Raw genomic sequence first — 14,409 nt, 5'->3', positions numbered from 1 at the left:
ACAGTAAGACACGCTCAGCCAATATACAGCATGCTCCGAAGTGGTCCCTCTCCACTCCAATAAGAATTGATTGTGTGCTGTCTTAGCGGTGGAGCTAAAATGTCAGCCGTCTGGGGGTGGGGGGTGGGGAGGAGGGGCTGAGGCTGAGGCAGCTCCCCCTGTCGGAGGAGTCTCATGGTGTGGCTTTAGAGGATGTTAATTAGACTTTTTTTTTGACATTTCTCCCCTGTCATGTTGAGCCATGACTCATACTCCTGTTAGGAGATTGGACTCTGCAGAGGTTCTCGGGGCGTGTGTCCCCAAAACACCCCCCCCCCCCCCAAGGGCACGAGGAGTTTGTAGCGGAATAGCGGCGGCTTGTGGCACGGCGTGTCAGTTTTGCAGGTGCATGGAGTGTGTGGAAGTGCCCCCCCCACGCGGTGAAGCACACGAGGGTTTCGACTCTTGACGGACTCGCTCAGATTGACTCATCAGCTTCCCTCTCTTTCCTTGCCGCCGCGTGACGGGCTCATGAGGGGGAGAGATGATATTTTACTCCTGATTCACCGCAAAGTTAACATGGTAAAATATAAAACTGATGAAATATAAAGATACAGTGACACAGGACACATCTGATCCCTTTCAAATGATCTGTTTGTTTAAAAATGTTTTTCATTATCATTATCGGTATTTTTCATGGCTTTGGACACCTCTTGCTTTACATAAGGGTGTTGTCAGGCTCTGCTAAAAACCAGAAAATAAAACACATTAGAGAACACCAGCTAAATAAGTTGTGCTAGTTAAGCAAATGCATTGGCCCAGTTTTCTGTCTTACATCATCACTTACAGGGTCTGTTTTGGGTCTTATTCTGCAACAGTGCTTGGTCCACCTCAATATTTTGTATAATGGCGTTTAATTAGATATTCAAACATCTCTCAAGGATTCCTATTGTTCTTGTCTAATCACTGCCCGTATTACCCTTCTCCACCTTATCTTTCTGAGATAGAGGGTCGAAAAACTGCTCGTGCATTTACACGCTTTCACCTCCTACCTAACAAACTCTGATTGGTCGGCGGGTTGTTGGATAGAGGCTGCAGCGCTATGGTAACAGTCAGCTGACACTGCATACCTGCTTCCCTTCCTTTCTTGATGCTATTTATTCACTCTAAAGCCTTGTTTACTCTTCAGCTTCTGAAATGTCAGCACTGTCACTCAGTGCTTCCCCCATCAGGGCTCAAATACATGCCAGTGGCTGTTTATCTTCTCACGCAGGTGGGCTTCCTTTGAAAAAAAAAAAAGTATGCCGTCTATCCGACATCGTGCACACAACTTTGCCTCCTTTCCCCCTCCCCTTTTCCATATGCTCCAATACCATCTGTGCACTTGTCACTGTTTGCCCCTTTAGTGTCTCTCTCTCTCTCTCGCCCACACATTTGCTTTAATTTCTTAAACCCTTCTATCCATTCCTGGATTGATCTGTGCCCTCTTTCCTCAGTTACCCCACCCTTCTGCCCCAACCCCACCCCCACCCCACCTCCTCGCAGCTGCAGTGTTGCCTCTCTCTCTCTCTCTCTCTCTCACACTTTTTCTGTTCACCCATGCTGCTCTGTATTCTCTTCACCCTTCACGTCCATTTCGAAATTTTCATTGCTCAACTTTCCGTCCCCTGTTACGTTCCTACCTGCCCATGAGCTCTTTTCATCCTTATTTTTCTACTCGTTCTTTACTCCCTCCATCCTCTTGCCATGCCTTTTTTTTTTTGGTTTTTTTCCCTAGTACGTTGCTCACGCTACAGATTAGCCCGTGTCTCTGCAGGGAGGTGGAGAGAGAGGGCAGAATGACTGTGGCATGCAGTGAAGTTATGCAGAGGCTGATGAAGCGTGTCTCTTTTCCATCTCATGGCTGTTGCACTGATGATAGCTCTCGGAGAGACAGGATCTTTTTCATATTTACCACTGTCTTGCCCACCGCTGCGCATGAAAAAACAGCCCTCTATCATTTGCAACCAAAAATATACGACAGCAGAAAGAACCCCGTACGGCTTATGCTGATTGGCTTTGTTTGTGTGGGATCAAAACATTGCTTTGCTTTGTTTTGTGAGTGTGTGTGTGTGTGTGTGTGTGTGTGTGTGCAAGTTAGATTCTTTGTGCTCTCCGTTACTATATCTGCACGCTCACATTGCTAGGCACAGTTGGACAGTGATAAATCACTGTTGAGACTTACATACCTACCTGTCAGATCAACATTTTTACAGCTCAACACCCAAAATGATTCAGTATTGAATTATACATCTTGCCTCCTGTCAGGGTCTTGTCCTTTGGTCATGATACAGGAGTTTTTCCTGCCCCCCCCCCCCCTATAATTTTTGTTCTTCCCCCCACTAGAACTTTGGAAAGGTTACTCTAAGCAGTCTGAGCAGCTGTTTTGGATTGTGTGGTTGGGGCCAAGCGGTTGTTCGGTGCACTGGTAAGCATTCACAGGACTTGTTTGATGTCTCAGCTGAACATGTAGCTGAGCTTTGCCGTAAACCTCCTTCCATTCATTTTTAACAGAATCGTTTTAGTTACAACACAGCTGCCTCTCTTCTGTCTAACTCCCCTGAAGATAACACAAACCACACAGATCAATAGAGAAGGCAAATTATGGGATGTGCTCTGACTGAAAAATCAGTCTTGAAGAAAAGTAATTCAGTAAATTGCGTTTTTGTGAGCTCGTGTGTGTGAATGTGTGTGTGTGCGCGTGTGCGTGCGTGTACGAGCATGTGTGTGTGTGTGTGGGCAGATGGGGGAAGGGGGCGTCTTTCAGCATGTGTGTGAGCACACACTCAGATCCACTTTTTTTCCCCTTTATACAACAGATTTCTGAAAGAGGAAATTAAGTAAAGAAGGAGTAGTTTTCCTTTTAATTATCTCTTTAACTATAAAGCAGCCCCCGAGGGCTGCTACTTAATTGTTGTTTTGCAAACCTCTTCATATTTCTGCTACATATAAACTGTCAGTCTACTGATCTACAGCCGCTCAGTCCTTAAGGAATTACTTCAGTCGGTTTCCAAAATGTGTGATGCAATTCAAGCCTCGTAAACACGGACTTCAAAGATTTTGTTTTTATTCGATTTGGCTCTACTCGTATTTTCATACATATATATATATATATATATATATATATATATATATGAAAAAATACATTTGACTTTCTTTTTCAAAAACAGGCAGAAAACTAGGCTGTTAGATTTTCACATAACTATACATTTTTATCTATTCACCTTAAAATAACATTATAAAATAAGAGTTCTGTCTTTGTCTTGCAATAGGATCATTGGCAAATAAGCATGAGATTTTCAGTGAATTTCTAATTTCTCTTCCTCTTGAATATACAAGACATAAAAGAAAACAGAACACTTGTATTCATGTCTATAAACTGCACTGTGTAAACTGCATTATGAAAGACCTTTGTCTGCGGCATGTGCTTTACATAATATAAAGTCTATGAATGTGAAGCTCTGCTATACATTTTGAGGCTCACTCACATTCAGAGGTAAGAAGTCTATATAAGACGTATAATGAATGGATGTGTTATGCATTAAAATGTGTTGTAAAGTGCATTTTCAATAGCACCACACTGTGACATTAATGACTAACTCCTGACTTAGCTACATATAAGAGCACCACAGTGTTTGAGCCTGTGGAGTCAGAGACTGATTTAGTGTGTGTGAAAGAGTGTGTCAGAATGATATGTGGAGAGAGAGACAATAGAGAAAGGGAGACAGAGACGGAGTGAGTGACAGTAACGTGCAATGACCAAGATGGATGGAGAGTAAATCAGAGACAAAGAGAGAGAGAGAGAGAGAGAAAGAGAGAAGAGGGGAGAGAAGAAAGGTTGTTCTGTACTGCGGTTCTTCGGTTGTGCTCCCAGTCGCTTTCAGTCGGTAGGAAGAGAGAAGAGAGTAGCTCGCTAACAAAACCCCTCTTTCTGCTGATCAACACCTCAGTTTGGAGAGGAGCGAGTGCTGCCATGGCAACGCAGGAAGACATGGGTGTTTCCTTTAGAGTGGCGCAGCTCACAGTGAGAGAGCAGTGCTGACTGAGTACCACTATCAGCTCGTCAGGGCGAGTGGGGGAGGGAGGGAGGGGGGGTTGTCTGTCTTGTTTTTGCATCTGTCTATATCTGTACAGCCAGTTTCTCTCTATGTCCTCTCTCTTTCTCTCTGTCTCACTCTCTCTCTCTCTCTCTGTTACTGTCTCTCTCTCTCTCTCTTTCTCTCTCTGTCGCTCTCTCTCTCTCTCTCTCTCTCTCTCTCTCTCTCCCTCCCTCTATCATTCTTTTAGTGTGGTGTATATTCATGACTCTGGTCACATTTAATATAACATATGGATGTCTTGTTCTAATATTTCATATTTTACATGCTGAGCTGGTTGTCAAGATTTATTAAGGAAAGTTCTGACCTCTATGCTCTGACTAATGACACTGTGTGTGTGTGTGTGTGTGTGTGCAGTATTTGTGTGGGTGGATAGAGCCATGGCCAGCAACCTGGGTGGAGATCTCTGGGCCACTGTCAGCTTTGACTTATCTGGGGTTAAAGCAGGCCAAAGCGGGGCCCTGTTTACGGACCTGATTTATGTAGCCCGGGAGGGGGCGGCTGTGTCTCCAGGAAAGATTTTGGCATGATTAAGGAGACAGTTCTATGAACTATGAATTCGGTTGTGTAATTGTTAATTCATAATTTAAATATGCACACTGCCCTATGGCTCTATATTGACATGGCTTATACTAAGATAATAAATTAATGTGTTTTTTCTGCTGTACAAACCTGTTAATATTGTGTGCCTTAAACACAGAGTGTTGGAGTAAAAATTTCAGACCTTAAGTTGAAAGCAAATCACTCCATAACCACATTAAAGAAGCCGTTTGATGAAAACAGCATTTGCATAATTGACTGATTCTTTATAATCAGAATGTAAATGCTGACCTTTAGTGAAAATGACAGAAAAAGTCAAAACGTGGTTGGGGAGAAATTGTGATGTGTGAGCGGAACGGGATCGCCATGCTGGTGTGACACTCTTCGACCGAAACCTGTCAAACAGGATCAGGACGCTCAGCTGAGCCAAATGCCTCAGCTATGTCAGTTCCTCCTGTGAACGGCACAGAGGGATGAGTCCGTTTCAGGAACACCGGATATTTCCTGTTTAGGTTCTTTTCTCCAGGCTAATGCACATAGATCAATTTGATACAGTTTGGCACAAGAAATGAAAGTTCACATGATGGCATGTCTCAAAATGAGAGAACAGATATTTTCATCGAAAGACTGAAAGTGTTTGGGGGGGTTTGTGGTGTTTTGTTATTGGTGGGGTATGTCTACATGTTCATTTCATTTGAACAATAATATGAAGCGAATGCTATAGGTGATTTCAGCAAATATCGTGGACTTGGCAGGAAAACGAACGATTTAACGAGTGAAATGCCTGGTTTATCTATTGTGTGTCTGTTGTTATATGTCGAAAATAAGAGGGGGGGGGGGATCAATCATTATTATCGTTATTCTCATTATTAATTAGGAATCGTTTTTTCTAAGCGTCAGTAAATATTGCACATTACACACTTCACTACAGTGATAATCTTACTACTGCTACTGCTCCATATTGTGGCATCTTTATTATAGTCATGATATACTATGTATATAACTCCTTCACTGTGGCAGTAACTTTCCATCTATCTCACTGTTCTCACTTAAAGGCTACTTATTACATTACTAATTACTGCACAATGTACAGATACAACCAGATTATTTTATCTTTGTTTTGTTTTAGTACTCTTTTCCTATTTATCTTATTATATTCTACTATTTTATTCTATGTTGTGTTTGGCGTGTGCTGATGGTGTTGCTGAGACGCTTGAATTTCCCTCGGGATTAATAAAGTATTTCGTAAACGTAATTCTTCCTCGTTTCTTTAACATTCAGGGAGGTTTTAGATGTTGTTTCTCTAGCACTCATTACCAGCTGTAGATCACACTATCCCCTCAGTTCATCAGTCCAGTCTTTATCATTCTGTGTAACTACATTGTGTATTTTTTAAATGAAACTTTCTGCTGTCTGCTGAGCATTTGGTTCATCCATATGGACTCGCTCTTCTACAGTGATTCATGCGGTCCTTAGGGACCTGCCTGCCTGCAGCATTTGTGATGAGCTGCATTGTTCTCTGAGTGATGTCAGTGTTTTGCACCCATTGTTTTGGGTTGTTCTTTCATTAAGCTGTCCATTTGTAATCTAAGATTTTAATTGCACCAACGCCTCTAGTTACAAAATGTATCTGATTGGCCTTTCAGCTAGACGACGGAGTTGATATGTAATTAGCAGGGTAGTGAGCAGAGAAGACCGGAGTTCCAGACTGCTCTGGCTTGTGTTTACTCTTTTATTTTTTCCCCATTAAAAGTTAAGAGTTGTGTCAATCTCCAACTGAGACCAATTGTTTCCATACTAAATAGCTTCCATTCATCATTCCCTTAGATTTAAAAACCCCCATGTCCCACAGCGTTGCTCATACATAGAGCACCCTCTGTGTGCCAGAGCTCCCAGCCACTGTGAGCTGTCGGGACCTTCATTATATCCCTTTGTCTTGACTGTTTCTCCTTTCACCAAAAAAAGTTAAAACTAGTCCATTACAAGTGGTAGTTTCTGTAGCATCTGTCTTGTGTTGCCTTCCAGCTCTTTAGCGTCATGACACAACAAAACAGACACTGTTATGTGCGTGTCATATGGCCCCCGTAGGGGGAATGAAAGTCATCTTCAATTACGCTCAATTTTCTCGACATTTTGACACATTTTAATGCAACCACTGCAAATCCTAATCCATTGTAATGCTGTTGCTAATAGCTAATCTTTTACACTTGGTAAAATCATTAGCCATGCAAATTAGCATATCAAATTGAATATGATAGTCCAGGGAGATCAAATGAAATTAGACAGCAGCCGTCGTCCTGCTTTTACGTGGGATCCATGGACGCTCTGAGAGGAGGCTCGACGTCATAAAAATCTGTTTATTGTTCGGCTGGTACTGGGAATGGATATGATAGATGAGCTGCTGCTGATCTGTTATCGCCCAGTGTTCAGACAGACATACATTACATCTAGTGTTTATCGGGAATTATCACTCTGGTTATGATCCAGCCATTTTGGACTTTGGTGGCTGCTGTGTTTCGTCTGAGAGCTGTGTTTGTCTGAGGCTCAGTGCCCCATGCACTGACTTGTTTCGTGATGCGAAGAATATTTTGATGACGGAACGTACGTTGTGTTCTGTGTGGGCTTAGCACATTTTGTCACTAATGAAGCTGAATTAAGAGCTGATAATATGCTTAATCATACACCTACACCACACACACACACACACACACAGACACACACACACACACACACACAGACACAGACACACACACACACACACACACACACACACACACTTGCACACATATACTACACCCTTAAATACGGTACACCCTTCACAGTGAGACTCCATCCCATCTCCATCTGGCAATCTATACAGTAACATCCATGTAGTATATGCAGTAATATGCATGTAGTATGTTGTCACAGCAAAACTTCGTCTGTTATTTGGTGGAAACACACACAACTCCAGTATGTACTCCGGCACAAGTACAGACTGTTAAACATTCACGTTGATCTTTTTCCCCCCAGTTTTTAGAGGAGAACGGTGATAGAGCAAGGTTATTTAACTGTTCGAGGGATTTCGGCATATCAAAGACAGATACGTAATCAGTACAATTTGCATCTTGTGTAGATTTATGTATAACGAGTACATACTTATTCATAAAGGAGAATAACGTCTTATGGGAGGTCAAGGGCAAGTTACAAGTGTTGACTATGATCAAACACTCGTGGACATTAAAGTTTTCAGTGAGCCGTAGTAACGAACAAGTTTGTACTCGATAGATTTTTACAAGGTTCTGCTTCGTGGACCAGTCACTGTCTGGTGAGCGTCTGCCATGGATCTTGCCTTGCCACTGTTTCAGCGGAGCAGGGAGATTAAACATTCTTGCTGCCAACAGCTGAAGGGGGAAAAAGGGGGGGGGGGGGGGGGGGGGGGGGGCGATGAGTTCACGGTGTTTGTTGTCCCTCCCGTGTTACCTTTATCATGGCTGCCCTGGTACTCTCCCTCAGGACGCTTCCTCTCGTTGTTTTTTTTCTAGTACTTTTTTTTTTTTCATTTCCTTTTTTTTTTTTTCTTTAACTGAGCTCAGATGACTGTTTGAGCTGCGTGTCATCCACGGGATTAGAATGGCTAGCCAAAAAGGTGGAGCGGTTAAGACCCCCCCCCCCCCCCCCCCCCCCCCCCCCCAAAAAAAAACCAATTCCTGCCATGAATTTGGATCTGGAGACTTGGCCACGGGGTGAAAGCTGGTTTCCGCGTGATGCTAATGGAGTTTCACGGTCCAAACACAAATGTCTTAGTCACCCCTCAGCAGAAAACAATCAGATGTTCTTTTTCTTGTCTGTGTGCAACAGCCCCCCCCCCCATTCTGTTTCTCCACTTGTTTCTTTTTTTCCACCCTTGAAAATTACCTTTGAAAACCCCTTCTGCATGTTCAAAGGCTTAGCCAGTCTCTACCTCTTTCTTTGTTTTCTTTTTCTGTTTTGTAGAGAACTTGTCATTCTGTCATTGCACTCCTTTCATCTCTTTCAAAAGCTTAAATGACTATATTACTTTTTTTTTCCTTGTGCTGTTATTTATTTATTTATTTATTTTCCTCTTTTAAATCTGCTTTGCTTTTCCCGTTGCACCACAGTAATTGAACAGGCACCGACCATGGAACCTTTTTGGATTTCTCATGTTTTCTGTTACCCATAGTCTTCCCATGTCTGATTTACACGCCTGGATATACCTCAGCGCGGCCCCTGCGTGTATGGTCTTCGCTCTTCTGACACGCCAAGGGAGGGGCTGAGGGGGTCTTCAGGGATTTGGGTGCAAACTGTCACTTTATTTATTTATTTAGTTATTTAAGAGTGCAATTAGAGTGGCAGCTAAGTACTCCCATCACTATTAATCCAAAGCAATTAATATGCATATGTTCATTAAAACTGCTGGCAACTTTCTGAAAGTGAGATTGATGGCTGGTCGCAAAGTTTGTGATGGCTCTTATCTTGCTTTAGCATATTTCGCAGAGCGTTCAAAAGTGTATGAATATAGAGCAGTGTGTCAGAGATGGGAGACTCTGGAATAAACGTCAGCAGTGAATCAGTAAAGAGGGCAAATGCAGAGAGAACGGAGAGCTGAGATTATACATTCCATCCAATAATGGAGACTTGTGTTATTTGTGAGAATTTGTACGTGACTTCTGAATGAATTATTCAGTATTGCTATGTTTCTCTGACATTTTGATATGGATGATACACTTTCTCTATTACTTTTTCCATAGCATCTCATTAAAGCATGATGAAATGTGCACAACATTGAAACCCTGACCAGTTTATGTGCTTTCTTTGTCGTGTGCGTGTGTGCGTGCGTGTGTGTGTGTGTGTGTTTGCGTACACGTGTCTAGGTCTCTCTCTGGTCGTATCGTGGGTGGTGTCTGGTGGTTCTTTACCCTCATCATAATCTCTTCGTACACGGCTAACCTGGCAGCCTTTCTCACAGTGGAGAGGATGGTCTCTCCCATCGAGAGTGCAGAAGACTTGGCCAAGCAGACAGAGATTGCCTATGGAACCCTGGATGCCGGCTCCACTAAAGAGTTCTTCAGGGTGAGGAAGACAGGATCAGGAACACAGGGGCTAAGAACTATCTTATTATGATAATATCACTGAAAATATTCAATGTTATGTGAACTACAGAAATACACAGAAGTAATGAGATTTTTTTTCCTGTTGTAAATTATGATTGTGCATGGACAGTTGTGGTTCGTTGTCCTAATATGCTATGTAATACTGCATTACTATAATACTATTATAATTAAATAATAATTTGCTCAATTTCTTACACTGCACTTCAAGGTTTAATATTTTTTCCCATGAAGGATCCATTTTTGATTTCCCTCACCGTTGTATTTTCTCCTCAGAGGTCAAAAATCGCCGTCTTTGAGAAGATGTGGTCCTACATGAAGTCAGCTGACCCCTCAGTGTTTGTGAAGACCACTGACGAAGGTGTAATCAGGGTGAGAAAGTCTAAAGGAAAGTACGCTTACCTTCTGGAATCTACCATGAACGAGTACATTGAGCAGCGCAAACCCTGTGACACCATGAAAGTAGGGGGCAACCTGGACTCTAAAGGTTACGGTATTGCGACCCCTAAAGGCTCCCATCTCAGGTAAGAGCCCATACCTGACGCTCGCTGACTGCATTTCATTGTCGTCAATGCTGCATGTACACAGTGTTTATCAAATGATCACTAAACGTCCTCAAGGGTAAAGCAGATAGTTTAATGATGATGGAGATTATTCACCAAACAGAAGGAGTCCCAAGATATTTAGTTGGTTCTTAAAAAAAAAACTTACAGGAGCATTTCAAGGACATTCTGTGAACGATTCATTAATAAAAAAAAAAAAAAAGACTTTTGAAAATCACTCCTCAAGGATGTTTCTTGAGTTTTCCGATTCCAAGAATATTTCAAGTGGAATTTTTTTTGCTTGTAATGTGCGCTCTTAACATTTTCAGTTTTCTTACCTGAACCTGAAACTGATAATAAGGTTTATACCCGTATAATTCTTAGAGTAATCAAAGCCTACGGTATGACAAAAATCTCATCCTAGATTTTCCAGATGTATACATGTATGCACTCAAATATGTGTAAATGAAAGCTATGTTTATTTATTTGTGTCAGTCATATATTTGCCATGTTAAAAAAAAAAATTTCACCTGGACTATACCTGGATTATAATCTCCATCATCAAACAGTCACATAATTATGTGTGATCACCTGCATGTGAAGTACAGGTGTGTGTGTGTGTGTGTGTTTGTGCGCGTGTTGCGTGTGCTGCCTCATTCCACTCCTAGCAATTCATGCTAGTAGTGGGTTGTTTTAAGGCTTGTATCTGAGTACTTGCACAAGAAATTGGTGGTGTAATCATATGCTTTTCCTCTATCCCCTTGAGAAAGCACTTGCTTCTCCTGGCCCCTCATTAAGTGCCACAGCTCATACTCCATGGCCCTTTGAGACTCTCTGAGGATCATTTCCCTTGGTCACTTTGAAGCCGTAGCTTTACGGGCATCCCATAAGCCTGTTCATTTCTGCTCTTTTAATGTTACGTTATGAATTCGAAGGCTCCTCTTCTTCCGCAAGCCAACGGAGCTTATAAAACAACAAGTAGGATATCATGTTGGGGGTTTTTTTGTTGTTGTTGTTGTATTTTTTTTACAAACACTGCACATTTCCACTAAAATTCTTGTGCAAAATTACTCTGTGATGAACAGAAACTTCAATTGTATTCATAATGAACATGTTATATAAAGAGACTTTTTTTTTTATAATAAGTCCACTGTAACCTCACAATGCACATTAACATGTATATTTTTTTTTCTTTTTATATCCTTGCATGACACTGCCGCTATATCAGCGTTACATCGATTTTCCAGACAAAACTCATTTACTAATACGCCATGATACAGATGGTAGTGTATTCATGTCAATGCGGAAGAGGGCTTGGAAGGGCAATTTGAAGCTGTTGAAATAACCTCAATAAACTCCCATCCACCTCTAATAGGATAAACTCCTTGGGGGAAGACATTGTAGGAACAGAAGAGTCATTTTTTTGGGTCACCTTATAGTCGCGTGAGCATGAGAGGGAGGGGACACATCCAGTACACGATGTAAATGACTGACTTCCAACACGTCACCTTGGGCAGACCTCAAATTAAATTCAGTCTTCTACAACATTCGCAGTGTCAGTGAGAGAGAAAGATAAGAAGAGAAAGACAGAGAGAGGGGGGGGGGGAGGGGGGACAGGAAAATAAACTCAAAATAAATGTATTTCTCTTGCCTCTAATATGCAGTGCTGGGGTTACGGGAAGACACAGACAATCCGAATTCTCCTAGCAGCTGTTTTATTTGAATTACCTGCTCCATAGCGTAGTAATCAGTGTGCCGGACCTTTGGTGCCATTAGATTGTAACTGAGAATATGACCCCTAAGGGCTCCTATGTCTAATTTTGGTTTAACACAGTGTGGTGAAAGTCAGTCACTGTACTGCACTGACACTGTACTACAGATTACGTTTGTCAGGGTCCAGATTTATAGCTTGCATTTTTAAGCTGACAGGGGTCTTTCCTCTTGGTTGAGATCAGTGTCTAGCCAGGGTCTGAAACACTGCGAACCTATTGCAAATCTAATACTGTACGTTACGGCAGGGTAACCACGTGGTACAGCTGTCAAACCCTCACTGTATTGCTTTGACTTCACTGCATGGTGTCACTCATTTTAATTAGGTTTAGGACATTGCTGAACCTCCTGGTCATATTATCCTGTATGTTTTCGTAGCTCATTATTGGTCACTCATTTTGGTGTAACTGAACCGGAACAAATGGGTTAAGGATTTATGTTTGGACTTCTGTTTGTTCACTTAGCACAGCTCTGAACACATCATTGTCTCAATTGCCAAAAGCAATGCACAGTATTTGACAACCGTGCCAGAATGTGCCAGAATGTTTTTTGTGCCGGTATAGCAGCTCTGATATATCCGTGTGCCGGAGCGCAACTGTCACAGCAGTGAAGATTGATGTGTTTGTCTTTTTTATCTTTATCCATTTCAAACTGTTTTTTGTTTTTTTTTTTATTATGATGATTATTGTTTGCAAAGCCCATCCACACCTCGTTCAGTCAACAAAATCATTCCACCAAGAGCACTGCCGTTACATAATCCAAATTCTCATTAAACTCAGTGTAGGTGTCTGTTCCTCTTTCATGAGACACACTCTTGACTTCTTTCTGTCTGACTCTCCTGAGATAAGAAAGAATTCACGGATTTTACCAAGAAGGGAAAGAAAGAGATTAACACTCTATGGAAAAAAAAAAAAAAGCTGCCACAGACAACGTCGTTTGCATTGCTGACCAGCCGCTCGGCTTAACGCCATGCGAAGAGCTGTTTGTCAGCAGCCTGCCAACTGTAGCGAGCGGCGGGATTTTTGGGGATGAACGATGAGATATCAGAAAGATTCTTTCGCCGTGTTTGCGGAGTTTATAGTGTTTTTTCCCTTTTATGCTGTTTAGGATCAGAACAAACCTCCTGAAAATGAAACTAGCAAGAAAAAAAAAAAAAAAAAAGGAAAAGAAGAAACTACCAAAACTTATTTTCGAGCAAACGGGTTCACATTCCCATTATGCGTGTAGATTATTACAGACAGAAATGGTTCCTTTGGGATTTATGTTCTTATTGTGCGTGTAAGGGAACATACATTCAACTCATAGCAAGCGCTTTCAAAGAATGACTGTTATCTTCTCTTTTATCTCACAAAAGTCCTGCCCTTCACCTTGGTAAAATCCATCTCTCGTAAGGCCACTAACAAGAACATTTCTCTTCCATCGAGATATGTATATACATATATATATATATATATATATTAACATACGTATTGTTCAGACTCAGTTCCACACCTCTGCTTCATCAACACCGCGTTCTAATCCACAAAAGAGCAGAACGGTGTCGTGTTTCTTAACAAATTCAAAAACGTCTGAGTCTGTTTCCACACCTTCGCTTGTATCTGAAAACCATACAGTCTATCTGGACTGATACTGACAAAAATGATATTCTCGTTATTATTTTAAAGAAACCCAGTAAACCTGGCAGTGCTAAAACTGAACGAGCAGGGCCTCTTGGACAAATTGAAAAACAAATGGTGGTACGACAAGGGCGAATGCGGCAGCGGGGGAGGTGATTCCAAGGTCAGCCCCAGTATGACAAAAACCAGCGGGTAACCACCGGCGTGGGGGGGGGGTAACCGGCAACCGGAGCGGCCCCAACACTTCAGCCCAAAAAAAAAAAAAAAAAAAAACCCATCTCAAATTTATAGTTTCTAATGACTCCTCAAACAAACAAACAAACAAACAAAAAAAACACACACGGTGTCCTGATCTAATTCAGCACGTCCTGACTTGTTCGGAAAGACATCATGAATAATTCTGTGAGTCAAACTAGATTACTGTTCTGCCTACAGTGCAGGCTAATTTGAATGCGCTAGTATTTAATTGTTTGAGAATTCCTCCAGCGTACGGGACCAAAAAAGAGGTGAATCTTATCTTACAGTGTTTACACAAGCCAGAGCCGAGTGTTGGCAGCTTGCCGGTTACCCAAAGTGATATACTAATACACATCTCGCAACAGGGAGCAAGGAAGTCACGCCAGATGGAGTATTAAAACATATCACTTTGACAATGAGCTTTCAAATGATGTTTCTTGCTGTCTGTGTGTAAGTCATATGTTAAAAAGAAAAAAAA

The 14,409-nt window shown here is 41.8% G+C and overlaps 1 protein-coding gene across 4 annotated transcripts in view; it reads left to right on the top strand.

The window, feature by feature from the left end:
- gria1a (glutamate receptor, ionotropic, AMPA 1a) overlaps window positions 1-14,409 on the top strand; it is a 49,928-nt gene that overhangs the window by 30,485 nt on the left and 5,034 nt on the right. For 3 of the 4 annotated variants that reach the window (XM_030766693.1, XM_030766692.1, XM_030766690.1), the window contains 3 exons: window positions 9,530-9,728; window positions 10,043-10,290; window positions 13,743-13,857. In XM_030766693.1, coding sequence (XP_030622553.1) covers window positions 9,530-9,728; window positions 10,043-10,290; window positions 13,743-13,857 — 562 coding nt within the window. The remainder of the gene's footprint in view (window positions 1-9,529; window positions 9,729-10,042; window positions 10,291-13,742; window positions 13,858-14,409) is intronic. The other variant, XM_030766691.1, reaches the window with a different exon arrangement.

The sequence above is a fragment of the Chanos chanos genome, chromosome 2, assembly GCF_902362185.1.
Source record: "Chanos chanos chromosome 2, fChaCha1.1, whole genome shotgun sequence".
NCBI classification, from domain to species: Eukaryota; Metazoa; Chordata; class Actinopteri; order Gonorynchiformes; family Chanidae; genus Chanos; species Chanos chanos.
This window is presented reverse-complemented; position numbering and strand designations above follow the sequence as displayed.